Source organism: Gekko japonicus, unplaced genomic scaffold (genome assembly GCF_001447785.1).
Source record: "Gekko japonicus isolate JY-2015 unplaced genomic scaffold, Gekko_japonicus_V1.1 scaffold1172, whole genome shotgun sequence".
Taxonomy (NCBI): Eukaryota; Metazoa; Chordata; class Lepidosauria; order Squamata; family Gekkonidae; genus Gekko; species Gekko japonicus.
Genome location: NW_015173158.1, coordinates 39,783 through 62,966, shown reverse-complemented (window position 1 = coordinate 62,966; position 23,184 = coordinate 39,783). Strand labels below are relative to the sequence as shown.

The following is a 23,184-nucleotide window of genomic DNA, read 5'->3' as shown; positions in this document are numbered from 1 at the left end:
TTGCAGGTCCACCGCCGGCCCCTCATGGGGCTCGGCAGTGGAGCTGCAAGGCCGGCGGCGGCGGCCGGGACCGTTGGGGGTGGGGTGTGTGGCCTTATGACACACTTCCGGTGATGTCAGGGGGTGTGGCATATGCTAATGAATTATGCTAATGAGTTCCCCTAGCGCTTTTTCTACGAAACGACCCCTGCTTATAAGATATGTAAATGAATGACTTCAGAACTGCAAATACAGGCACCTAGACAAATAAAAATTTGCACTGACTGATACAGAACTGTCAAGGCTGAAATATGATATACTCTGATGTCTTTGCAGTTTCAGAGACACTCAGTGCTTGTCATGACATAGCAATGACATTCTCATTTTCTGCTTTCTCCTTATTTAGTTATTTATTTATTGTTTTAATTTATACCCCACCCTCCCCGCGAACAGGCTCAGGGCCTATTTGGTCTCAATTATATACCATTTTTTGACTGAAGGGCCCTTGCTTTACAGTTATAAAAGCACCCTTAGGAAGTGTGGAGTGGAAGGAATACAGAGAATCAGAGTTATTTTCAGAGCAAGTACCCCATGTCCATGGTGTATATTATAACTAATGAGAACATGTTTCATTCCATCCGATGAAAGATCCACAAAATAAGTCTGAGTATGTGTATGACAATGTTACCCAAACATGGACTAAGTCAAAACACAGAGTTAAGGAGACATTTGTATTTTTTAACAGGCCCTTCAGATTAAACTTTGCTAATTTCCCTTCTAATTACTTCCTGAGTTAAAGATGTTTGTTGTAGGGCTACTTTTTCTACCTTCGTGTTAATTTTTAAACTGGTTTGTGCAAAGTGTCAATTGTGATTTTAACTCTGGTGCAAGCTCCCCTAAGCCAGTGATGGAAGGATAACTAATAATGTCATAAATAAACAAATCACTGAAAAGAGGTTTGAAGAGCGGAATATTTTAAAAGATGTATTTACAATAAGAACATAAGAGAAGCCAATGTTCGATCAGGCCAATGGCCCATCCAGTCCAACACTCTGTCACACAGTGGCCAAAAATACCAGGTGCCATCAGGAGGTCCAGCAGTGGGGCCAGGACACTAGAAGCCCTCCCACTGTTGCCTCCCCCCAAGCACCAAGAATACAGAAGAACTACACTGTAAATGTCTATGACATTGTGCTACAAGTGTAATTATCGCCTCTTCTGCTTCATGTGCTACATCATTTGTTTTTCCCTGAAAGTTCAGGTGGCATTTTTTCATTAATGCAGACTTTAAGGAAGCATGAAGTAAATATGAGTTAGCTGAATTATATATTAATCAAGACACGATACATTAATACCATTACTACAGATGCAGCAAGAGAACAGCATAATTTTCTTCTGCATAGCTTTCAACAAGGGATATTCCCTAAGCATTAGTTGTACTTTCACAAAAGTAGAATAAATTAATTCCAGCATTTTCCCCATGAACTGGTCCTGTGGGTTTATTTGAAACCTATGTTTTGTTGGTCCTTTAAAAAAAAAAAAAGGTGACTTTGGAAGCATTCCTTGAAAAGCTTTTAGAAACCAAGGCCTTGTAAAATATAGAATACGGTAACTCCCTGTACACTGCCGTTGCCTTCTCAGAAGAGAATGTACTAATATGACAAATATTATCTAAGGTGATTCAGGGGATGTATGTTAAACTCCCACTCAACTCCTTATACTTTTCCAGATTTGGACCTCCAGATATTATCTCATTCACAGGCCAGATACTACTTATCTATAACAACTTTAAACTGTCATTTAAACCAAAATGCCCTAAAGTCTAAGGATGAAGAAGTCTAAGAATAAAGTTAATGAAAATAAAGGGGGCCTTCCTCCACTTACGGTCAGTCTCACCTTAATTTCATAAGACTTTTAAAAAGTACACTGTTGTCACCCTTGCCTTACAGCTAAGGAAAGGGAGACCATTTGCCTAAGAAAATTAAGATTATTTTGCCTCAGAAAGGCAAGACTATTTGCCTTTCTGAGGCTACATTAGTGAGTGAAGTGTGGGGTCAGTCACTGGACACATTTTCACTGTCTTTGGCTGTTTTGGGCCTGCTCTAAGTGTGTCCTGTAGCATATCTTCCCTAGCTAACCCTGTTTCTATTATCAGCCATCGATGGGCATTTCCACATTCTCATTTTCCTCACTTATAAGTTCCTTAGGGTTGTCAATCCCCAGTTGGGGGCAGGGGATCCTTAGGTTTGGAGCCCCTCCCCCCATTTCAGGGCTATAAGAAAGTGGGGGGGGGGAATAGCTGCTGGGTGCTCCATTATACCCTATGAAAGAAGGTGCCCCCATTCTCCATTATTTCCAATGGAGGAAAAACATTTAAAAGGAATGAGGTCCCTTTAAATGTGACAGCAGCTCATCCAGAACTCGCTTGGGAGTTCCCTGGTAAAGCCCCCGCCCACTTATCAGCCTCACCTGGCAACCCTAAAGTTCCTGTTTCTTTGGAAGGGGTTCTAGTCCATGCATGTTTTGCTCCCTGTAGTGGTTGATTTGATATTACACTGGTTTATATCCAGCATAAAGCCCTGCAAATTAAATCTGAAGGGAGATACACTGGACAGACCAGTGTAATATTGAATTGACCACTAGAGGGAGCAAAATGCATTTAGAACAGTGAAATAACCCAAAGAAACAGGAACTGACAAGTGAGGAAAATGAGAATGTGGGAAAGCCCTACATTGTGCCTTGAATGGGTCAGTGCATGTTACCATACTAATAGGCTGAGCTGGAGGGCTTATGCTCTGTGATAAGGGCAAAATTTTTGGCACCTCCAGTAAAAAGAAAATTGGTAGCAGATGCCGGGAAGTACCTTTTGCCACCAATAGGAGTAGACAATGCTGACTTAGAGGGACCAATGAGCTTACACAATACAAGGCCGCTTCATGTGTACATATAATGGCTTTGAACATTCCATTCAGGGACTCAGCTATTTATAGCCTAGTTTTATGAGGGAAGGAGCAACTATTAGCATGACTTGCATTCACAGAGGAGCAGACTGAGGGCTGGAAAGTGGCTCCAGGAGACAGGCAAGTGAGGGAGAAAGAAGCGGAGAGGTGAGGGAAGCCTTAGGAAGAAGGTAAAGCAGGCAATGGACTGAGGAAGAGGAACCTGAATGAAGGTGAAGGCAGAGGACAGGGCTTGTGAAAAGGCAGAGAAGACACAGAACTGAAGGAAGGAGCTGATGAGAAAGGAAGCTCTAAAATAAACCTCATCACACTTTAGGTCTAGAAGGGCTGTTATGCTCTGAGTAGGAGAGAGGGGTGTGAGAAAGGCTTGTGGAGTGACAGCATAGCTGAAGGTACAAATTACTGAGTGGCCTAAAAAGCAAGAGACATGGCCAGCATAGAGTTGATGAATGAGGATGCAAGAAAGAAGCAGAAAAGTGGTGCACAAGATCTCAAGGGGCTGTGCACTGTTAGGCAACCAGGCAAGGAGTTCACAGGGCAAGGAACTATACGTCAAAGAGCCAGCCGAATGCAGGACCTAGAGTCCAAATGGAGGTATTTTGCCAGACTACCATTCACTACCATTAAACTGATAAGCCTAAAGTGATCAAGAGTAGAAATAGCACAGCGTTTCACATACTGATGTGAATTAACCAGCTGATTACTTAGCTGTGGCTATGTAGCCACTAGTGGCACATATGTGTCAGTGACGAAACCAAATGGAGGACACACTCGACAGCAAAATATGTCCAGAATAAAGGAGAGGTAATTTTTTCCTGCATATACACTGCCCATCCATTGATAACACGAGCCTTTGGCCAGCAGAGCACTTTGTAAGCATGATCAGGATCATGACCAAGGTCACAGAGTCCATGGTTTTGAGCTTCAAAAGGATACAAAAACTGTGTGTTTAAACAGGTAGATGATATCTTACTTCTGCATCAAAGCGAGGATCTTGATATGCATCACTGATGTTCACTGGGAGGCCCGTGGAAGCTACGAGTTCAGCAATGCTACTATTTACTAGCCAGTCGGAATAAGATGATGATGGTTTCTCCATGCTGTCTTTCAAACTATCACAAAAGCACAGCAAAGGAAGAAAAGAGGATAGTCACTGCTGTATGAAAGCCCTTCTGCATAAGTCTATTTATCTATAAGTCTGGCTAGCATAGCCTCACATCTATACAAATTCAGAACAGTTCAATGGCTTTAAGGACAGAATAACAGGCAGGCTGGTTTTATAACAGAAGTCTACATATAAATCTAGATGTTGTAGGTATCTCAAAAGGCCGTCTGCTGAGGAATGAACTTCAGGCATCTCTAGCAGGTTACCATGCGTGACTTCCCCATGACTATACAAAAGTCCAGAAATAAAGAAGGTAGTAATGCAGATACTTAAATTCCATTTGTGTTCCCTGTACAGGAGAGGGACAATACAGGAGAGGCCTACTGAAATTTGTGTGGACCTATGCTACCTTTGAATAAAGAGGAATGTCAACAGTACTGGCAAAGGTGCAATAAAAAGATTTCCCTTCTTATGTTAGCACCAGCACCATTTCATTCTCACAACCAAGACGGCTAAAGAATTTTTTACTTAAGCAACGTCATAAGGCAGCCCTGTTCACAAATCTGTTGCACAGAAGTATCTCAACTGTAACTTTATTTGCTCCAGAGTCTGTAACAGAATAAAAATGGATTAAATCAAAATATTTTAGTTTAACTAATTTGTGGGTGAGGATGAGGACAAGGAAGCAAGGAATTCACCTCCAATAGCCCCTTTTCCAAAGTCTGAATGTCTCCTGACTCAACAGAAGCAAAGGGGGGCGGGGGCCTAAACAATGCGCTATTATGTAAATATTGGGGGGGGAAGCGACATTTAGCAAGTATTTTAAGTCATAAGCAATAAAATAATTTAAGAAAAATGAAAGAACCTCTCTGACTAGTTTGAATAAAATACTGTGATTACCAGCTCCAGAGTAAAGCATACTAAGATGGAAAGAAAAAAGAATCAGCAACAAATCACAATAAAGGGAATGGTTTTGTTAACTGTGGACTTCTCCACGTGCTGACATCCACAGACATTCTCCATTTAAAAGGGGGAAAGTCCATAAGTGTTCAACAAAGTTGTAAATAAAACTTTTTAAAAAAGAAACAGAAAAGCAGAAAAACTAAGAATTTTCACTCATGTTGTTGTCAGTGAACCCAATAAATAAGTTAAGCCGTATTTGCTTCGATGGCAGTTTAAAAACCTAAGCATAAAAATGTGGAAATGCAAAATCTGGTTAAATATTTCAAGATTTATTTCAGCAACCTCATGAACTTGAGAGGATGAGAGTCTTTGAGGGCAAGATTCCAATTACCGAGGTGCAGGCTCATAATTGGGCATCTTGCAAAATCCATCATGGAAGCAGGAAATGATTTAAAGCGCACAGCACCAATTAAGATCTGGATATTATTATTATACGAGGGGCTGATTAAATCAGCGCTAGATTATGTGCGACAAGTATTTGGAAGCAGCAAATAAATTCAAGTTGACAAAGCAAGGAATCATTCTAGCAGAAGATCTAAAAGGAGGCTGTCGGCATCTCCAGCAAATTTATTTCTAGCAGCTAATCTCTTGAGGGACCTTATTGGATTTACATAGGGAAAAGTCTGCCTATTAGTGGGATTCAGCTATTTGTTGTAAACTAATGGATGGCAGAAAGAGATTTTCTAGAAAATTCAGAGGGTCCACATACTTATGGGCATGTTTCGTATTATCCTGGGAGCATCAAACGAGGAGGCTGGCAGCACTGCAGATAAACCATTTTACATTTTTTTAAAAAACTTAGTCTGCTGTAAGAGGACCATGTGCCAGATTTACACTGGGAAACTAGAGATCCAACAGTACCTGTTCAGACATGCAGTATAAACAGGTCACCTTCTATATATCACTTGAACCTGCTTCACAAGATTTCCAAGAGGATAGAAGTGGGATAAACGCCTTCCCACCTCACCTCTTATATACTGTCCTCTTATATACTGTCCTGAACACGCTGGTGGAAGCGGTGAAGTACAAATGTGATAAATAACTAAATGTAATTTTCATAGCTTTTCTGCAATGCAGGGCTCTAAAACTATAGTGGTCCACAGTTTCTGTTGCACTTGTAGAGTACCACGGATAAGGTAATAGTATTCTTGAAAGTATGTTATGAAGGAAGTATAGACTGCTTTTCTATTGGTTTAGATTTGGTGCAGTATTGACTTTTCATTGTGTAATTGGTGTAACAGTTCCACAAGATCCTGATATCCGTTTGCCTATATATGCTTATGCTTTTGCCCGTAAAATGTTCAGTGTTTTCAACTTTTGTAGGGATACTTTCTTGACCATAGTGACCTGGATAAATACTTTGTTTCTATTGAACACAGTTTTATTTATTTGGACCCCTTCGACTGAACCAAAATTTCTCAGTCAGTTGCCACCATCCTACACATCCTAGTTCGTACTTCAGCTAAATTGGGGGGCGGAGGGGGGAGCCTGCCTAGATGCCCAGGTATGGGGAGAGGCCAGCACCCTTGAGCACAGGGACAGCCTAACCCACTTGTATGCCTAAGCTAAGGAAGAAATATGGGATGGGAAGAACTGACATTGCCAGAAAATGGCGGCCTACCCACTCTTCCTCCTGCTCCTCTCCATCTTGGGAGAGTCCCCATTTAAGCCCCATTTAAACAGGTTTGCCAGCCTCTAGGTGGCACATAGAGATCTCCCGCTATTACAACTGATCTCCAGATAACCAAGATCTGGAGAAAATGGCTGCTCTGGAGGGCAGATTCTGTGGCATTATACCCCACTGAAGTCCCTCCTCATCCCAAACTCCACCCTCCCCAGGTTCCCCGCCCCCCAAATCTACAGGCTTTCCCCAACCCATACCTGGCAACACTACCTAGAAACCTGCTCTCTCAGTCTCTCAAACTTCTTTTTTTATCTCTGTCCACACACACATATAAAATCACCATTCTCTGTTAATTTGCACAGTTCTTTGTAAAAACGATCTAAAATCTATTTATTTATTTTTTGTCATGGATGAGCATACATGCAAGGGTCTTCAAGTAATTACACTCTCCTGAGACTTTACAGGTGGGCAAATTTGTCAATCATGTATTCTGATAACACCTAATAATAGTAATTGTGCTGGTTTGCTTTCGTTATAAACATGCATAGGATTGGAATGTACATCTGGTCTTCTGAGAGTAGTAACTCAACTATTTTTTCCCTTCCTTTTTTACTGGTCTAAACAGCTCTCCTCACATATGGTTCATGGGATACAGTGGGTTACCGTACAATTAGAAATGGGGGGGGGGTAAAAAGGGGGGGGGGGGGGTTACCACTAAGATCTCATGGTCAAGACAGAAAACTATAGGCATGTTACATCTAAGCCTTATAATTTATAATACCAGTTTTCATAGCACTGTTTGATATTGGTCTATGAACCACCTATACACACCTTTTGTTTTGTATTTCATGTAACCTTTATCACCTTCCCCCCCATTATAATACAAATAAATATAATGTATGCATGTATCTAGGACCAGTAATAAAATCTGAATGCTGCAAACTAATTGACCTCTGTGAATCTGACTATTTCTTGAACTGGTAAGAATATTACCATATTACTTGTAGATTGCCAAGGTATACCGGAGCTTGATAAGCAATCCTCCGCTGAGGCTTTCCGGTAAAGAAAGCATCATTTTTAAAGATGGCAAATAATGGTGATTTTGAAAACTGGGCGGGGGGGGGGGAGAACCCAAAATTAAACCAAAGAAATGAAATGGTGTGAGCAGGGAGTGGCAGACCACATGAGCCGGCACAATGAAACGGACAGACACCATGTTTTGCTGCAAAACTGCAGAACTTACATGCATGTGGATCTGATCAATGGCCTAGAGGGAAACCATGTTGGATTATAATTAATTTTTTAAAAATCTTTTATAACACCACTAACAATATCTGAGAGGAGTTTGTGGTTCTGGCAAAACTACATTTTGCACAGTAACCACATTACTAATAGTGTGCTAATTGGGGGGGGGGGTTGTTATATTTTCTCAGTTACAACACAGTGTAATTTCAGATAATCAAAATGTTCAACATTTTTGCAAAAGAAGCAAATAATTAAGGGAAGATGTATGTGTGTACAGCAAATGTATAATAAACATATCATACAGAAAGGCCCTAAATTTGGGCTTTTCTTTAAAAAGAAAAAATAAATGAATAACGTTGAACATAAAACTAAGAAGAGCTCTGCTGGATCAGACCAATGGTCCATCTAGTTCAGCATCCTGTCTCACACAGTGGCCAACCAGCTCCTCTGGACAGCCAACAACAGAGCATAGAGGTCAAGGCCTTCCCCTGATGTTGGCTCTGGGATTCAGAGTCCAGCTTTCCATGGATAGTACTTAATCCAATAACTGAAGAGTTTTCATAAATTCTTTGAGGCTTGTTGCGTTATATTTTGCTTTAACTAAGGGTTATTGTAAGCCGCCTTGAACCAAGAGGAAAGGTGGGATGTACATGTTTTTATACATAACTAACTAATTAAACAAAATGAACAACTGCAATATAAGAATGTGACATCTAACCTGTTCTCAGTATCTGCACTGCACTTTGGAGACATCAGCTCGAATGATTTGGTAAATTTCACCACCTATCATAGTAAAAAATAAAGCAAAGACATGTATAAATATAGATACAGGTATAGATATAGATAACGATTTTCAGATTTTTCATGAAACATTATCAGTCCAGGTGATCAACAATTATCAGCTTATTGTACTCAGCATATAAAACAAGTAGGTAACTTCCACCATGTGTGCTGACAATGACACAGCAGACTATTTTGCTTGGCGCCCTGGGGGCTACATCTCCACACAAGCAACCAAGGTACCAGCAGCACTGCTGGGGCCAATGATGTGGGAGAAATCAACTGGCATGACTTATTCCCATCATTGCCTCCCAGACCCCTACAGCCACCAACCAAGCCCAAGGTGAACCCCTCAGATACTTGCAGGGCCGCTGGGATTGGGATAGCTCCAAGTGTGTCTGGTAAACTACTACCCCCATATCCCCTTCTCATTATATTTGCTGACACACCAAAATATTTATAGGTAAATGTTGCACTGTTTTCATCACTTGAGGCCAACAAGTTGCTTACCCTAGCAAAAAGTATACTGTTTTTAGCCCTGATTAAATAATTCTGAATGAATTCCAGCCTCCTTGACAAGTGCTTACATGAATTAGAACCAGAACCTTGGTGTGTGTCGCAAGATCACTGACCTTTACTTAACATTTTTAAATCCCTTTAGTGGGACTTTTAATTGTGAAATGAATTTCTTGATCTCCCACCCCCAGCATACATTTATGAAAGCATTTGGATGATCCTTATGATGTTTATTCCATGACATGAATTTTCCACACAATCGCTAATGCACTGTAGTACCAACAACGTACTCTTTGGAGAAATGGCACACCTAAGTATACAAGAGGAAATTTGGAACGAATGTAAGCAATATGGAGTTTAGATCCCAACATTCTCAGTTAAATGATGTAACTGAATTATTGCATCAAAATGTCTGTGCTGTTGCAATCATGAGTATGCTGTTCAGGTGTGTATCTGTAAGCTGCAAACCTATGATGACGCAGCAGCAGCAGAACTGAAAGAAGAAGCAGAATACAGCCAGTTCCACTGTGGGCCTGATTGAAGCCCTCCGGGTGCCTGATCCAGCCCCCGGGCCACATGTTTGACACCCCTGCTCTAGGCTGATCCTGCATGGACCATGGGGTTGGACTAGATGGCCTGTATGGCCCCTTCCAACTCCATGATTCTATGATTCTTGTTTCTTTATCTAACCATGTTCCTATTTCTTTATCTTTCTGTTTATCTAATCATGTGGGCTAGCTGGATGGATAGATGGATGGAGTGCTTATTCTTCCCTTCCTGTCCTAGTAATGAGATTCTTAACAGAAATGGGCTTCTGTTTCTTCTCTAAAGCAGCATTCTGTGAACTTGATTCCTGAATCAGCATTCTCCCCCCTTCCTTCCATGGCACAAATCAAGCTTTCAAAGGGCCAAAATACACAAATATTCTTTATTCAGTAGGTAACTCTGGGTTTCCTAAACTCATTTCCCCTGCAGTCAATGTCATTTTAAAGATCATAATAGTAAAAAGCCCAGTAGCACCTTTAAAACTAACAAACTTTATGGTAGCATAAGCTTTCGAGAAAGACCGTGGCAGGCTGGCTGGGGAAGCGAAGGGGCGCCTGGCAGTGTTCCCTCTAAGCTGAGTTAGTGTGAGCTAGCTCAGTTTTTTAGCCTCCGGCTCACACATTTTTGTCTTATCTCAGGAAGGAGGGCTCCAGAGCAAACTGATTTATGCAGCAGCCAAATCACTTGCTCACAACTTTGATGCCGGTAGCTCACAAAATAGAATTTTTGCTCGCAAGACTCCACAGCTTAGAGGGAACATTGGTGCCTGGAGAAGATCAGGCAAGGAACCCAGGCATGTTTAATATTTAACATTTAAACTCAACAGCTGACTGGCAGCTCAAGGCTGTTAGGTTTAACTGACTCCTTGTATAGAAGAATGAACCCCCCCAAAAGCTGGATGATATTGGCTTTTTCAGGTTCAGCTATACCAGTAGCTGAATACAGATCTCTGATCTGTACTTGGCTTATGTGATACCCGAAGTATTTTTCAGGTATTTTTTCGGTTCAGCTATTGCCAAATGCACACCCCTACTGGCAACCCTACTCTTGATCCTGAATCTCAACAGCAACTTCATAATTTTTACATATTTATTTATTTTATCATCATCTTTTCTCGCTGAGACTCGGCAGATTACAGGATATAAAACAGTACAATCGGACAGAATAAAACAATTGGACTGGGATTGGAAAACAATTCAAATTATTTAGGGCAAGCTATACGACAAACAATACAAAAATGAATTATAACAAACTATCTAAGGCAGAGTCATTTGTTATAAGGGCCAGATCTGACATAAATGTCAGTTTAACAAAATACACCGTGGAGAGCAAGGTATATCTTAGAATCCAGAACTTTTTCACCTTATGGTCTGAATAATGAACTTGACTTATTCTCTTATTTAATTTTTAATTTTTTTGTGTTAAATGTACTCTGACTTTAAATGCATTCTGTGACTTTAAACAATTCGGGTGTTATTAGCTTTAACTATGCCAGCTGAGTTTATGTATTTGAGAACCACTTTGCCGAAAGGAGTGCAACTGAGCCCATGTGGGAGTGTGATAAGGCATGCAAAATATGTAAACTTTGTGGGTAAATCAGGCTTCAGATTGTTTGTAACAAGGTTTGAAGTGTGTTCTGAATATCTGCATACAAGATGCTTTGCTTATTTTGTTATTTGTATTAGTTGCATAAAAATACATTGGCTCTGAAGAAGAATAATCGAAACTTTCGTGGCCGACAAGAGACATCAGCCAGTTTTCTCAGCCTCTCTGCAGACCTGAAAGCCTGGAAATTAAGAAGTAGTAAAGAAGATAACAGTTGTTTCCAAGGACTGCTCACAGCAGGTTTACTGGTCTTGCTCTAGGAAAGTTTCTTTGTGTATACTTGCACTTGTGTAGAGATGTAAAATTTCCGGAAATTTTGAAGCGCGGAAAAAAAACCGTTTTTTTTCCAGTTTTTTTCGGGGGGAAACAGAAATTTTCGGAAAAAATGAAAAAATCCTACATTAACATTTCTTTTGTCTTTTCTAGATTGAAAGTCATTTTGTTAGGAACATAAAATATGACTATGGACATTTTTACTTGGCATGAAATTATCACAATAGCATATTAAAAATATAGTGTATCCAAACAATTATTACAAACAGAATACCCACCCACATGCAAAACCAAAACTGAAACCTTTTTATTTTCTTCTAACAATCGCACCTCCTAAAGGAAGAAATGCATCTTGTTCTTGCATTGGAGAGTTCAGTTTGTAACCTAGGACTTGCTTGTCCTCAGTGCACAAAAATTAGATCAATCTGATACCATATATATGGTATTTGAACAACTTATCTTAAAATATTTTATTCAACATGTTAAAATAAAATGTTCCATAATCAATTTTTTTTCTTTTCTTTTTTTTTTCAATTTGTTGGAAAAAAACAAAAAAAGAATTTTTCCGGTTTTTTCCCGGGTCTTCACATCTCTACACTTGTGTATTTGTTTCAAAGCCTTAGTGCTTTCATAAGTAATAAGTATATGTGGATCATACTAAAGGATTTACATTCCAATCTCTATGCATGATTTTTTCATTAACTGTATTTGGGACATATGCCTTTAAGTTGCGCTTTAATGTTATCTGACCTTGAGTAAGTTGTGCTCTTCACAGTGTATTTTGTTTTTGTTATTGTATTCAGTATCTCTGGGATCCCGTTGTATTTAGTGTAATATATGTCCCTTTGTCAGGTCGGGCCGTGTGTACCATAAAACATAATGAAGATATTTTACTAATCGTGACCCACACCTAACTATTAGCACCTAACTAACCACCCTTTGTTTTGCACAGCACAGAGACCTTATTGCCTGACAATCAAGGTTGCTCACAGGCTGGATAAGAGCCCCGGGCAGGCCACTTTTGGCCCCCAGGCCATACGTCTGTCATGTCTGATCTAAGGCAAGGGATATGATCTACACGATCTGTGATCTCGCCTTCACTCAAAACCTTTTTAAAAATGTAAAGAAATCGAACACTGGCAAAAGTGAATAAAAGCACAAGGTGAACAGTGGTGTATGACAGAAAAAGTCTGATAATAAATTTCAGATAATCAACTTCCCACTGCTGGCTTAATGCTGCAAGAAGATAATTATGCATTAGACAAGCTGTCGTGATCCTAGGCCTACAGATGTGTGGCCTACAGGCTCTAGGGAGGCCTAGTGGCTCCAGGGAAACCTATATTAGTGTTGCTATCAGGGCCTGCATTTCCCAGGTCCCCTCTGGATCCTGTGACTAGTTAACAGGGGCTTTGGAGGGAAAACACACCAGCAGAGGAGTAGAGGGTGGTGCCTGGGAAGAAGGAATAAAAGGCCTTGCCCGAAGTGAGAAGGGGGTTCATTCCCAGGGAGCAGAGTTGGTGAGGCTGCTGCAGAAGGAGGGGTCCCTCGTCCAAAAGGGGTGAGTAGGTTTGAGGCAAATATCTAGACAAGGCTAGGGCAGTATAGTCAGATGTGTTAGGATTTCTTATTTTGCTGGTTTGCCTACCTTTACTGTGCTCATTTTTCCTACATGTTATTGAACTACAGTTTTTGTTAAAAAGATTTAACAACAGTTGGTTACTCTGCCTGGGTCCTTACACCACATTTGGTTTCTTATAAGGGGAAACCTACTAGAAAAGGAGCGTATAAAGGGGTAGGGTGGGTGCTCTGGTCCCCCCTGAGGAGACCCATACTACAGTGGTGGCAGCCATTAGGGAACCTTTCGAGCCGCTGCCCACAACACAAGCAGATAGACATTTCCACACCACACAATCATTCATCAGCAGCTGGAAAGAAACGCATAAGCAGTTTAATTTTTTTTAACATGGTTTATCTTTTTGTTCCTCATCAGAGTGACGGAGTCCGACTGATGCAATTTCTTCTAAGCTACAAGGAAACTGCCACAGGTGACCGGAGTTTGGGCACTGTCCAGTCCTGTAAGTTTACAGAGAAGCATGAATTCCTTTTTTTTTTTAACCCTACACATTAGAAACAGCTTATTTTATTTCTTACATGGCTCATGATTCCAGCCCCTGTCAGCACCAGTCAACCTACAGGGAAGATAGCTTGCCTAGCTCAGCTACAATACCCCATATCTATTCTGTCTCCCTCCTCCAGCCCTGAGGGTATCCTTGAGATACTTTCAGACGCCAGCTTTCCCAGTAGATGACTGGCCTGCAATTCACTTATAACCCACATAGGAAGGCAGAGAGAGGGAAGTAATCCCTGCAAGCCATCAGCACTGGCGGGAGGTGGCTGTTGCTGTCCTTGTCACAAACAGCAAAAGTAGTTGAAAACCCCAACGCAGGAAGATCTGCCTTTAAACACTTGAAGTTTCAGGTTCAAAACACTTTTTTGTTTCAGGGGCTTACATGTTTTGTTATTGTTGATGCTATCAAAAGTTGGGACATGCTGAGACCACTGCAGAACAAGAAAACAGCAGATCCCTAAAGCGGAAAATGGTCAGAATGCAGCTGAGAATTGCATTTTAAAATGCTCCATGCACTAAAATAAAAGGCACCTTGAAAGGGAAAAACTAGCATATCAGGGAATTGTTCATTAATGATCTGGAGTTGGAAGTAAGCAGTGAAGTGGCTAAATTGGCAGATGACACGAAATTGTTGTGTGGTAAAAACCAGGGAGGATTGTGAGGTGTTACAAAGGGATCTGTCGAGGATGGGTGAGTGGGCATCAACGTGGCAAATGGGGTTCCCTTGCCTTCAAGCCCCAAGTACCACTATAAATGTTAAAATATTCCATGCTCTAAAAAGTATGCTTTCAGACACAACTTTTACATGCATGTTCTTGGCTGCCAACACATATAAAGCTACTGTATGAGTAACCGGGGTGGGGGGGTCTGTGTTCACTAGAACAAATGTTATTCTCTTCACAGTTGTACACAAAGACAGATTTGCTACAACAGCCACAAGAAATTTATGTCCGGGTGCAGCTAGAAGTAGTCAATCCATTCTGACATACTCATTTTGCTGCATATACCAATCAGGCTGTAGAGTGTCAGTAAATAAAGAAGGGCTCTGAAATATTCCCCTGCATCAAGGACTACATGGGCTATAGTTAATTTTGTGGCCTTAACGGGCACATTTCCAACCACACAGAGCATGGATGTTTTAACAAAACCCGGATTCTGTGGAATCCCAAACTAATAATTCAGATTCACCATTTATGTATTTATTTTGCTTTTGCCTTCAAGTCACAGCTGACTTATGATGACCCCTGGTGTGGTTTTCAAGGCAAGAGATGTTCAAAGGTGGTTTGCCTATTGCCTGCCTATGCGCTGCAACCCTGGTGTTCTTTGGTGGTCTCCCGTCCAAACACTGGCCAGGCCTGACCCTGCTTAGCTTCCAAGATCTGATGAGATCACTGGGCTAGCCAGGTCAGGGCAAAAAGAATTCACTGTACTCTGTATCAATTTTATTTCTCAAAAAAGAAATTGGCCTGTCAAGATGTTGAACTGTGGTGAATATAAACAAGTTATCTGGATGAAACAATAATACTGGGCAGGCAGCAGAATGGAGAAGTGTAATAAGGGCTAAAAATATCAGCTCATGTTGTGTATTCTTCGCCCTGCTGTAGGTAAACAAAGCCAATTTCTTCGAAAATGTGTTGCTGGAGAACAATTTTATGGTTACCATGGACCACCAAAGACAAATAAGTGGGCTCTTGATCAAATCAAGCCCCTGAACTCTCCCTAGAAGCTAAAAGGACTAAACTGGAGCTATCACACTATTGCCTCAATGTGGGAGTCTTTATCTGCTGTTGGAAAACTTGGGGGAAGGGAGTCCTAAGATTTAGTCCTATGTCTGCAGGAGCACTATTCCAACAGATACTGGAGAGCCAGTGTGGTGTAGTGAGAAGAAGAAGAAGAGATTGGATTTATACCCTGCCCTTCACTTGGAGTCTCAGAGCGGCTTACAAACTCCTTTCCCTTCCCCTCCCCACAACAGACACCCTGTGAGGTAGGTGGGGCTGAGAGAACTCTGACACAAACTGCTCTTTTTCAAGGACAGTTGTGCCAGAGCTTGTGACTGACCCAAGGTCACATCAGCAGGTGCAAATGGAGGAGTGGGGAATCAAACCCGGTTCTCCCAGATTAGAGTCCGCGCACTTAACCACTACACCAAACTGGCTGAACCCAGGTCTGAATCCCCACTCTGCCATGGAAGCTTGCCATGCCAGTCATATAGTCGCAGCCTAACCTACCTCACAGGGTTCTTGTGAGGGCAAAATGGAGGAGAGGAGAATTATGCAAGCCACCGTGGGTCCCCCTTGGGGAGAAAGGTGGGATGTAAAGGAAGGAAATAAATAAATATTGAGGACACACTCCATGCTGGAAAGTGGTAACAAGCGTCTGGGCATGCCTCCTCTCCTTGAAATAGGAGAAGAAAACTGCAATATTGCAACAGGGGGAAAAAAAAAGAAGAGTTGGTTTTATACCCCACCCTTCACTACCCGAAGGAGTCTCAGGATGGCTTACAATCACTTTCCCTTCCTCTCCTACAACAGACACCCTGAGAGGTAGCTGGGGCTGAGAGAGCTCTGAGAGAACTGTGACTGGCCCGAAGTCACCCAGCTGGCTTCATGTGGAAGAGTCGGGAGTCAAACCTGGTTTTCCAGATTAGAGTCCTGCCGCTCTTAACCAGTACACCAGGAAACATTTAATCAATTCTTCCCTCTTGGGAAACCTAAAGATGTGGTGAAATGGGACTGGTTTAGGAGTGGCAATCCTAGAAATTAGAGAGAGACAGTCTTGTTGTGTGCAGCTGAATTCACCAGACTGGATGTGGCTGTTAGCCCACACCACAGAAGTGGTGCTTAAACCCACTTACTTGGCCCTGGAGCTTTCCCAAGAGAGTTCTAATCCTACTACAGGCATGGAGCAGCAACTTGTAGTGTGTCCCTTCCTCCCCAGCAATCAAAACAATGATATAAATGGACCCAAGAAGTCAAGGAGTTACATCATTATTTCCCTCTGACAAAACCTGCACGCAAAGGCTTCAACAGCCTCACATTTTAAAAGAGAATCAGTAGTTTCAGAAGTGCACTTACCATGCTGAAAATCAGCTCCACGCCACACATCCAAGTCATGGGTGAATTGTTTATTTCTAGTAACACACATAATTAGCCCTGCAGCTTTCAGCTTTCCCTTCCACGAAATGTCTTGCTCCAGCACAGGGCAAAATTCTGGCTAATTTGTCAGAAGTACTTATGTCTACATTATTTACTGACTTTCTCAAAGGGCGCCATTTTGGAATGAGAGCTGGCCTACTTAGGATACTTCCATTATTTCTGGATGGAAACATTCTGTGTGAAAACAACGGCTGCTTTCAGACTTTGTTAGACAGTACACTCTGGATAGACTACAGCAATAATCTGCAACTGGATTTTCCTGTGTTAAACAGGAAGATCCAGTTAAAGATAACTGCTATAGTGCATTCTCAATGCACTATCCAACGTGTGCAGCAAGAAAGATACTCGCTGCTCTAGGGTGCAAACCTATGCAGAATTACTCCATTCTAAGCCCAATGATTGCAATGAAATCAAACTGGAGCAATTCAGCATAGGATGGCACTGTTAATTTGTCACCTGTATTCAATATCTCCTTACAAAGGATAAGTATAAACGGTCATAATGATACGAAATCAGACTCAAGTCTGTCCTAATAGAATAAGCCAGCACAGGCAAAACATTTCGTCCAACATGGACCAATACTGTCCAGTAAAGTGTATCAAACAGATTGCGGCTTTAGAGTCATGTGTCCATCTACTTGGTGTATATTTCAACTGAGATTAGTAAACTGCATTGTAGAAAACTCAGAGTAAAATAAATTCAGCACTACTACTATGGACCTGTCTACATGACAACTTTACGTTGGTTTTATACCACTTTAATCATTGTAGGGCTGTCTTCCTAATAATCCTGAGGATCGTAGTTCAGTGAGGTTGCCCAAAATTCTGTTTTGAAATCCCTAGCCCCTTACAAAACTACAGTGCCCAGGTTCCCTGGGAAGATGAAACCACTCTGCAGATATGCTCAAAGCTGGTACATTGAACAATTCTGGAAGATAATTTTGGAACAAATATTCCTTATAATGGGGGATTGTTTTCCCATTCACACCAGATATATTGTTTCTTAATTATTGGAAGGATAGCACAGTCCCAAATATTAGAAAAGAGTGGATCTCATACCTTCTAATAGCTGCCCAAACACCTATAGTAGCTAGTTGGAAATGCACCCAAATGCACCTATGTTTCATATATGGCAACATAAGGTATGGGAGATATACATAATGGAAAGAATTACGTATAAGATGAATCAGTTTGAAAATAATCCTCCTAACTCAAATTTTGTAGAACTGTGGCCAATGATATTGAACTACTTGATGCAGATGGAATGGTTCCAAAAAAACTAAGTACTTAACTGAAATGCCATATTAAGGATGTTTAGAATTTGTAAGATCTGAGGTTTGGTATTGCTTTTTTACTTTCTATTCCAATTGTCTTTGTTGTTTGTTATGGGGGGGTTTTTTTGTATTATGTTTCATGCTTGTGTATTTGTTGGTTGTACTAAATACATATTGTCAAATTTAAGAAAAAATTAAAAAAGTGGGGAAACGTTGGTACATTTAACAAAAATGTTATATCGTTAACAAGAGCCGTAAAACAACAGAGCACAGAACATGATTGACAGACAAGCAAAAGCACATGACTTTAACATATGATATATTTTCAAAAAAGACTACTTACGGGAGAGTCAATGTCCTCAAGAAGCAATACCGAGCAACGCTCACACTTCAGCAGAGTTTGGGCTCGGTGCATAATTTTCTTCACAATTTTCTCTAAGTCTGTCTGTTCTTCAAAGAGATCATTAACCACTTCTAGCAAGGCCTGCACATATGGGGATGGAAAGCCAGGTAATGCATAAATGCCTGTGGAATTTTTGTATCCAGCAGTTATTAATTTTATACTATCTTGATTTTCTTTCTTGCAAATTAAATTCAGCTGCAGAAGAAAGGAAATGGCAGCTGTCCTTACCACAGACCCCAGCCCAGCTTCAGTGAACTCAAAGAGAAATGTTCTGTTTGTTAGTTCCCAGTGAGACTAGGAACAAAAGCCACTTCAGTGTTTCACACAAATGGAGATGGAATCCCCAATCTTTGGGGGATCCCTGGAAAGTTGGCAACCCAAGGGTATGGCCTTTCCTTGCTTCCGTGGGCTACCCCTTCCCTTTGGAAGAGCAGGGGAGACTATGTGGTCAGAGCACAATACAGATTATTAGCCCAAATTAGAGAATTTATTTAACTATTTACACAGTTATGGAGCGCACACACTCTAGGAGTAAGCACACACTATGAACCAACAAGGCATAAATCAACAGGGGTTAAACGCAATCCTCTTTTCCTACACACAATACTCTCTACCTCTGGAGGTTGTGGGCTCAAGATAGTATCTTTCCTTGGACTGGCCTCTGGCCTCTCTTCAGCCTGTCTCTCTTGCCCAAGAGAGCAGGGAAACTTCCATTCATTCCCCAGTCCAGCCGACTGTGAAGTGGCTGAATTTCTGCTGCCTCCAAGGGACGAAGACTGCCTTGGGACAGTCCCTGTGTTCCCACACTTTTTGGCCTTGGGGCAGCTGGGAACTGTAGGCCAGCAGATGAAGAAGCCCCATCCAACCCAGTGAGTGATACCCCTGCAAGCCCCTCTCTGGAACTACAGCTCAATTAAATCTTATGGGGGAACATTTTAAACAAAGAACCACAGCCATCTTACAAACACATGTAACTGCCATTTCGTGACACCTACCAACAGCCACTGAGGGGAAAGTTAGTCCCACACAGGAGGCAAGCAGGAAAAGCGTCTTTGTCAAGAGAGAAAGCTGGTTGCCAGTAATTCTGACAGGGCACATTGGCTGAAGGGGGAGTGGGCAGGGAAGAGGAGCAGACCCAGCACCTAGCCAATGGCATGCGAGTACTCTTGAGTGGTGGCTGACGGCCCAACGGCTGAGGGAGTGCATGGAATGTTGCCACTCAAAAACAGAATTATTATATAGAGAGATTAAGACTAGAGTACCTTTGAGCATGTAGGATTGTCTCTCCTCAATCTTAGCCAATGCTTGTGTATCTGAAGTGTGGGGAAGGGCTTCCCTCTCTGCCTTCTCCTTCTCTCAGCATGAGGCACATTAGCTCAAGTAAGGCAATTTGCCAGGGTGCAGAGGAGAGTAAGCTGGTTGTGGAGAAAGGGGAGTAAAATCACCCCCCACTGGGTCCAGGTAGCCTCTATATGGGTGGTTTTTCTCTTTTCTGCAGACAGCTTACTGTCCTCCTCGTAGCTGCCTGGGTACTGGGATGAAATTGTGGTGGCCGCAGAGAAAGGGGGTGGGGGTGGAGAGGACTAGCTTTTTAACTTCCATCCCTGGCATGAGGTGCATATCTCAGGGAGGGTCATGGCTCACCCATCCTCCAGTCCCTCCAGCATTTCAAGGTGGGCCCACATTCAGCAATGGAGCTCAGAAGAACCACAGGTAGCTTCTGAGCCATGGAGTATCACTGTTTTAAGTCTATGCTAGCAGCACATTGTCATCACTGGGGCAGTGGGAATTTAGGATTCCTCTGTTAAAGCTGTATAGTTGTGCGTCACAGTGAAACCACTGAATTTCCTTTCACTACAATTCAATAATCACAGATGCAAGACATTACTTAGGATAATGTCACAGTTTTGTACTTTCAGATTCTGCTGTCTGATTTCTGTGTTGCACAATGCAAGTTGGAGGTTTTTCCTCAGTTCTTACGCGTCCCACATGTTTTAATATAATATGTCAAATTAATTCCGAGAAGCAGTCAACTGAGTCTATGGAGTTACCCCACACTTCAGTATGATCCTATTATTTCCGTTCCTCTGCATATTGGAGTGGTATTACAATTCAACCATATCACTGAATAAACACCAAGCAAAAACAGAACAATTAGGTACTCTGAACCCTGTTAATGAGGAATAGAGATTTTACATAAGCAACATATCAAACCATTAAAAGACTCTTTGTGATAGCCAATTCATATTTTCCTCTGCTCTGAAAAATCAAATGTGGCTGTTTGCATTTGCAAGGCAAATTCTGTGCACATTTCAAAGCATGAAAGTGCTACTGAATACACCAGGGCCAACTCCTGAATAAACATTTATAAGATCTTTTACTTAAATTCAGGTTCTTAGGGCTTAGCTAGACAATACATGTAACAGATGCTAGGCTGTGTCACAGATAACATCAAGCACTGCAGGGCCAGCTTTGGCTGGTGAGTACAGCATGGGGCAGTGAGGTGCCTCAGTCTTCCCTCCTGCATCAATTTTTCCAAAGCTGAAAGAGCTGCGCACGAGGGGGGGGGACATTTGCCTCATGGTGGGGCTCCATGATCTTCTCCCGGAGCAGGAGCTCCCGGAGGAGATCCGGGCCCTGCGGGATCTTTCTCAGTTCCACAGGGCCTGCAAGACGGAGCTCTTCCGCCAAGCTTTCGAGTAGGAGCCGCCGCCACCACTACATCATTGCCATCTATGCACCGTCGCACCATCACCACTACCACATCTGGTCCCTTTGAGGTGCAAGGTGCCCCTGGCAGGAAAAGGAGGACAGACTTTGGGAATGTTACCGTCGAGACTAAGATCTACCCCATCTTGTGACAACTGGAGCACTGAGATTTTGTTATTGTATTTTACTGTTTTATATTATGTGTTTTTTCTGTTTTAATCTTGTTAGCCGCCCTGAGCCTTCGGGGTAGGGCGGGATACAAATCTAAAGAATAAATAAATAAATAAATAAATAAATAAATAAAACGTGTCTTACAGGAGTGGGCAAACAGCCCCTCCCCTGCCATTTCAGTTCTGGAAAATGGCACCAGAAGGAAGACTGAAACCTCTCCTTCCCCCATGCCACACTTTGCCGCCTAATCTGGCCCCACAGCATTTGGGAACATTAGTTCCCTGACATTATGTGTGACAGGAATCAGGTTGGGGAACCCCTAAAGGAACTCGTGTCACATATATCATCCAATTGATCCCTCACACAAGAAGTTCTTCACTCTGGTTAGCAGAGCAAAATGTGGAGTTGACAGTAAAACACAAACACTGATCTGCAAAGCTGTCTGCATTAAGTGTATTTTTTCCTGTGGAATGTTCACTGACCAAGGTTATCAAGTGAATTGTTGGGAAATAAGGGGTGATTCATCTACAAATGGTGTTGCATGTGATTATGAACAGCTGATAAATGAAGGAAAGAAAAATACAAAAATAATTGGGAGGGTCCAAGTTCCTTTTTTAAAAAAAAACTTACTCTGCTTCTATCGTACTCCTTCCTGGAAGCAGCAAACAGCTGAGCATTAGAGATAGCAATCCCACAGAATGGAAGATACATTTCCATTACCTAGTGCAAAAAGAAATGGCAGGTTGTTAATTGAATTTCTTTTAAAAAGCCTAGCTGGCTTAGTTCTCACTAAGGTGGTAAATCTATCTTGGCTGTACCACTTCAGACTGTAGATGCTCACTGATTGCTCCTCTACAGAAAAAAATATCTACATGTTCTTAAGTCTTTAGAAGAGGGAGTGGAGATTTCCACCAACTCTGCCCTCCTACAGCACAACCCCACCTTGCCCCTTATGCTGTTGCAGAGGTTCCACGGAATGCTAGGGACAAAATTTCAGCAGGGGCTCAGTGCACTGTAGTGGGAGGGGGAGGTGGGAACGTCCTGCTCTGTGAGATTCATGGATCACTTGATACGTGCCATTAAAATCACCAACATTCTATAGGTTCTGCACATGGAGAAATAAATGATTTCCTTGCCATGGCCCCTTTGAGAACACGAACAAATCTGAAGAAACTGGAAATCCGACACAACGAATATCTTTTTTCATAACATCATTGGAGGAAATAGGCACCAAACAAATTTAAGCTTTTATTTTAGTAAGTTCATATCGCAATAAAGTTGCTCATCTTTTTGGGTGGCACGGGACTTTTTTGTTGTCGGGAAGAAACACAATCAGGATTCTCAGTCAAAAAGACAGTGCTATCACAGTAGCAAGAAGGAAGGGCCAAAGTCGGCTGAGAAATCGTGGAGGGGGCACTGGGGGGGGGGGAGAGAAAGAAGGAAATGACTTCCTACAGCAGTAGACGAGGCTGAAGTTGGTTCCTTATTCCCAGTTCCTTATTCATTCCTTATTCACTTCTTATTCATGAATTCATCCAAAACAACTGAGGAGAGTTTGGAAGCTCTGAACCCCAAAATAAGATTTTGACACCCGAACTTAATACACCCCCATGTTCAGCGAACTCCCCCGTTCGAGGGGACATATGCTGTGTCCTGGTCCAAAGTGCAGTTCTTGTGCCAGCTGCTCCAAAGTGCAGTGCCCCCAGGACAATCACACAGGCAGTCACTGGGGCCAAGCTGCACCCC

The 23,184-nt window shown here is 41.9% G+C and overlaps 1 protein-coding gene across 1 annotated transcript in view; it reads right to left on the bottom strand.

The window, feature by feature from the left end:
* PDE11A (phosphodiesterase 11A) overlaps positions 1–22,155 on the bottom strand; it is a 149,258-nt gene extending 127,103 nt beyond the window's left edge. Inside the window, exons 1-4 of the mRNA XM_015422441.1 lie at positions 22,069–22,155; positions 18,499–18,639; positions 8,595–8,659; positions 3,913–4,051 (exon numbers count right to left, since the gene is read on the bottom strand). Coding sequence (XP_015277927.1) covers positions 3,913–4,051; positions 8,595–8,659; positions 18,499–18,639; positions 22,069–22,155 — 432 coding nt within the window. The remainder of the gene's footprint in view (positions 1–3,912; positions 4,052–8,594; positions 8,660–18,498; positions 18,640–22,068) is intronic.
* Positions 22,156–23,184: the final 1,029 nt, after the last annotated feature.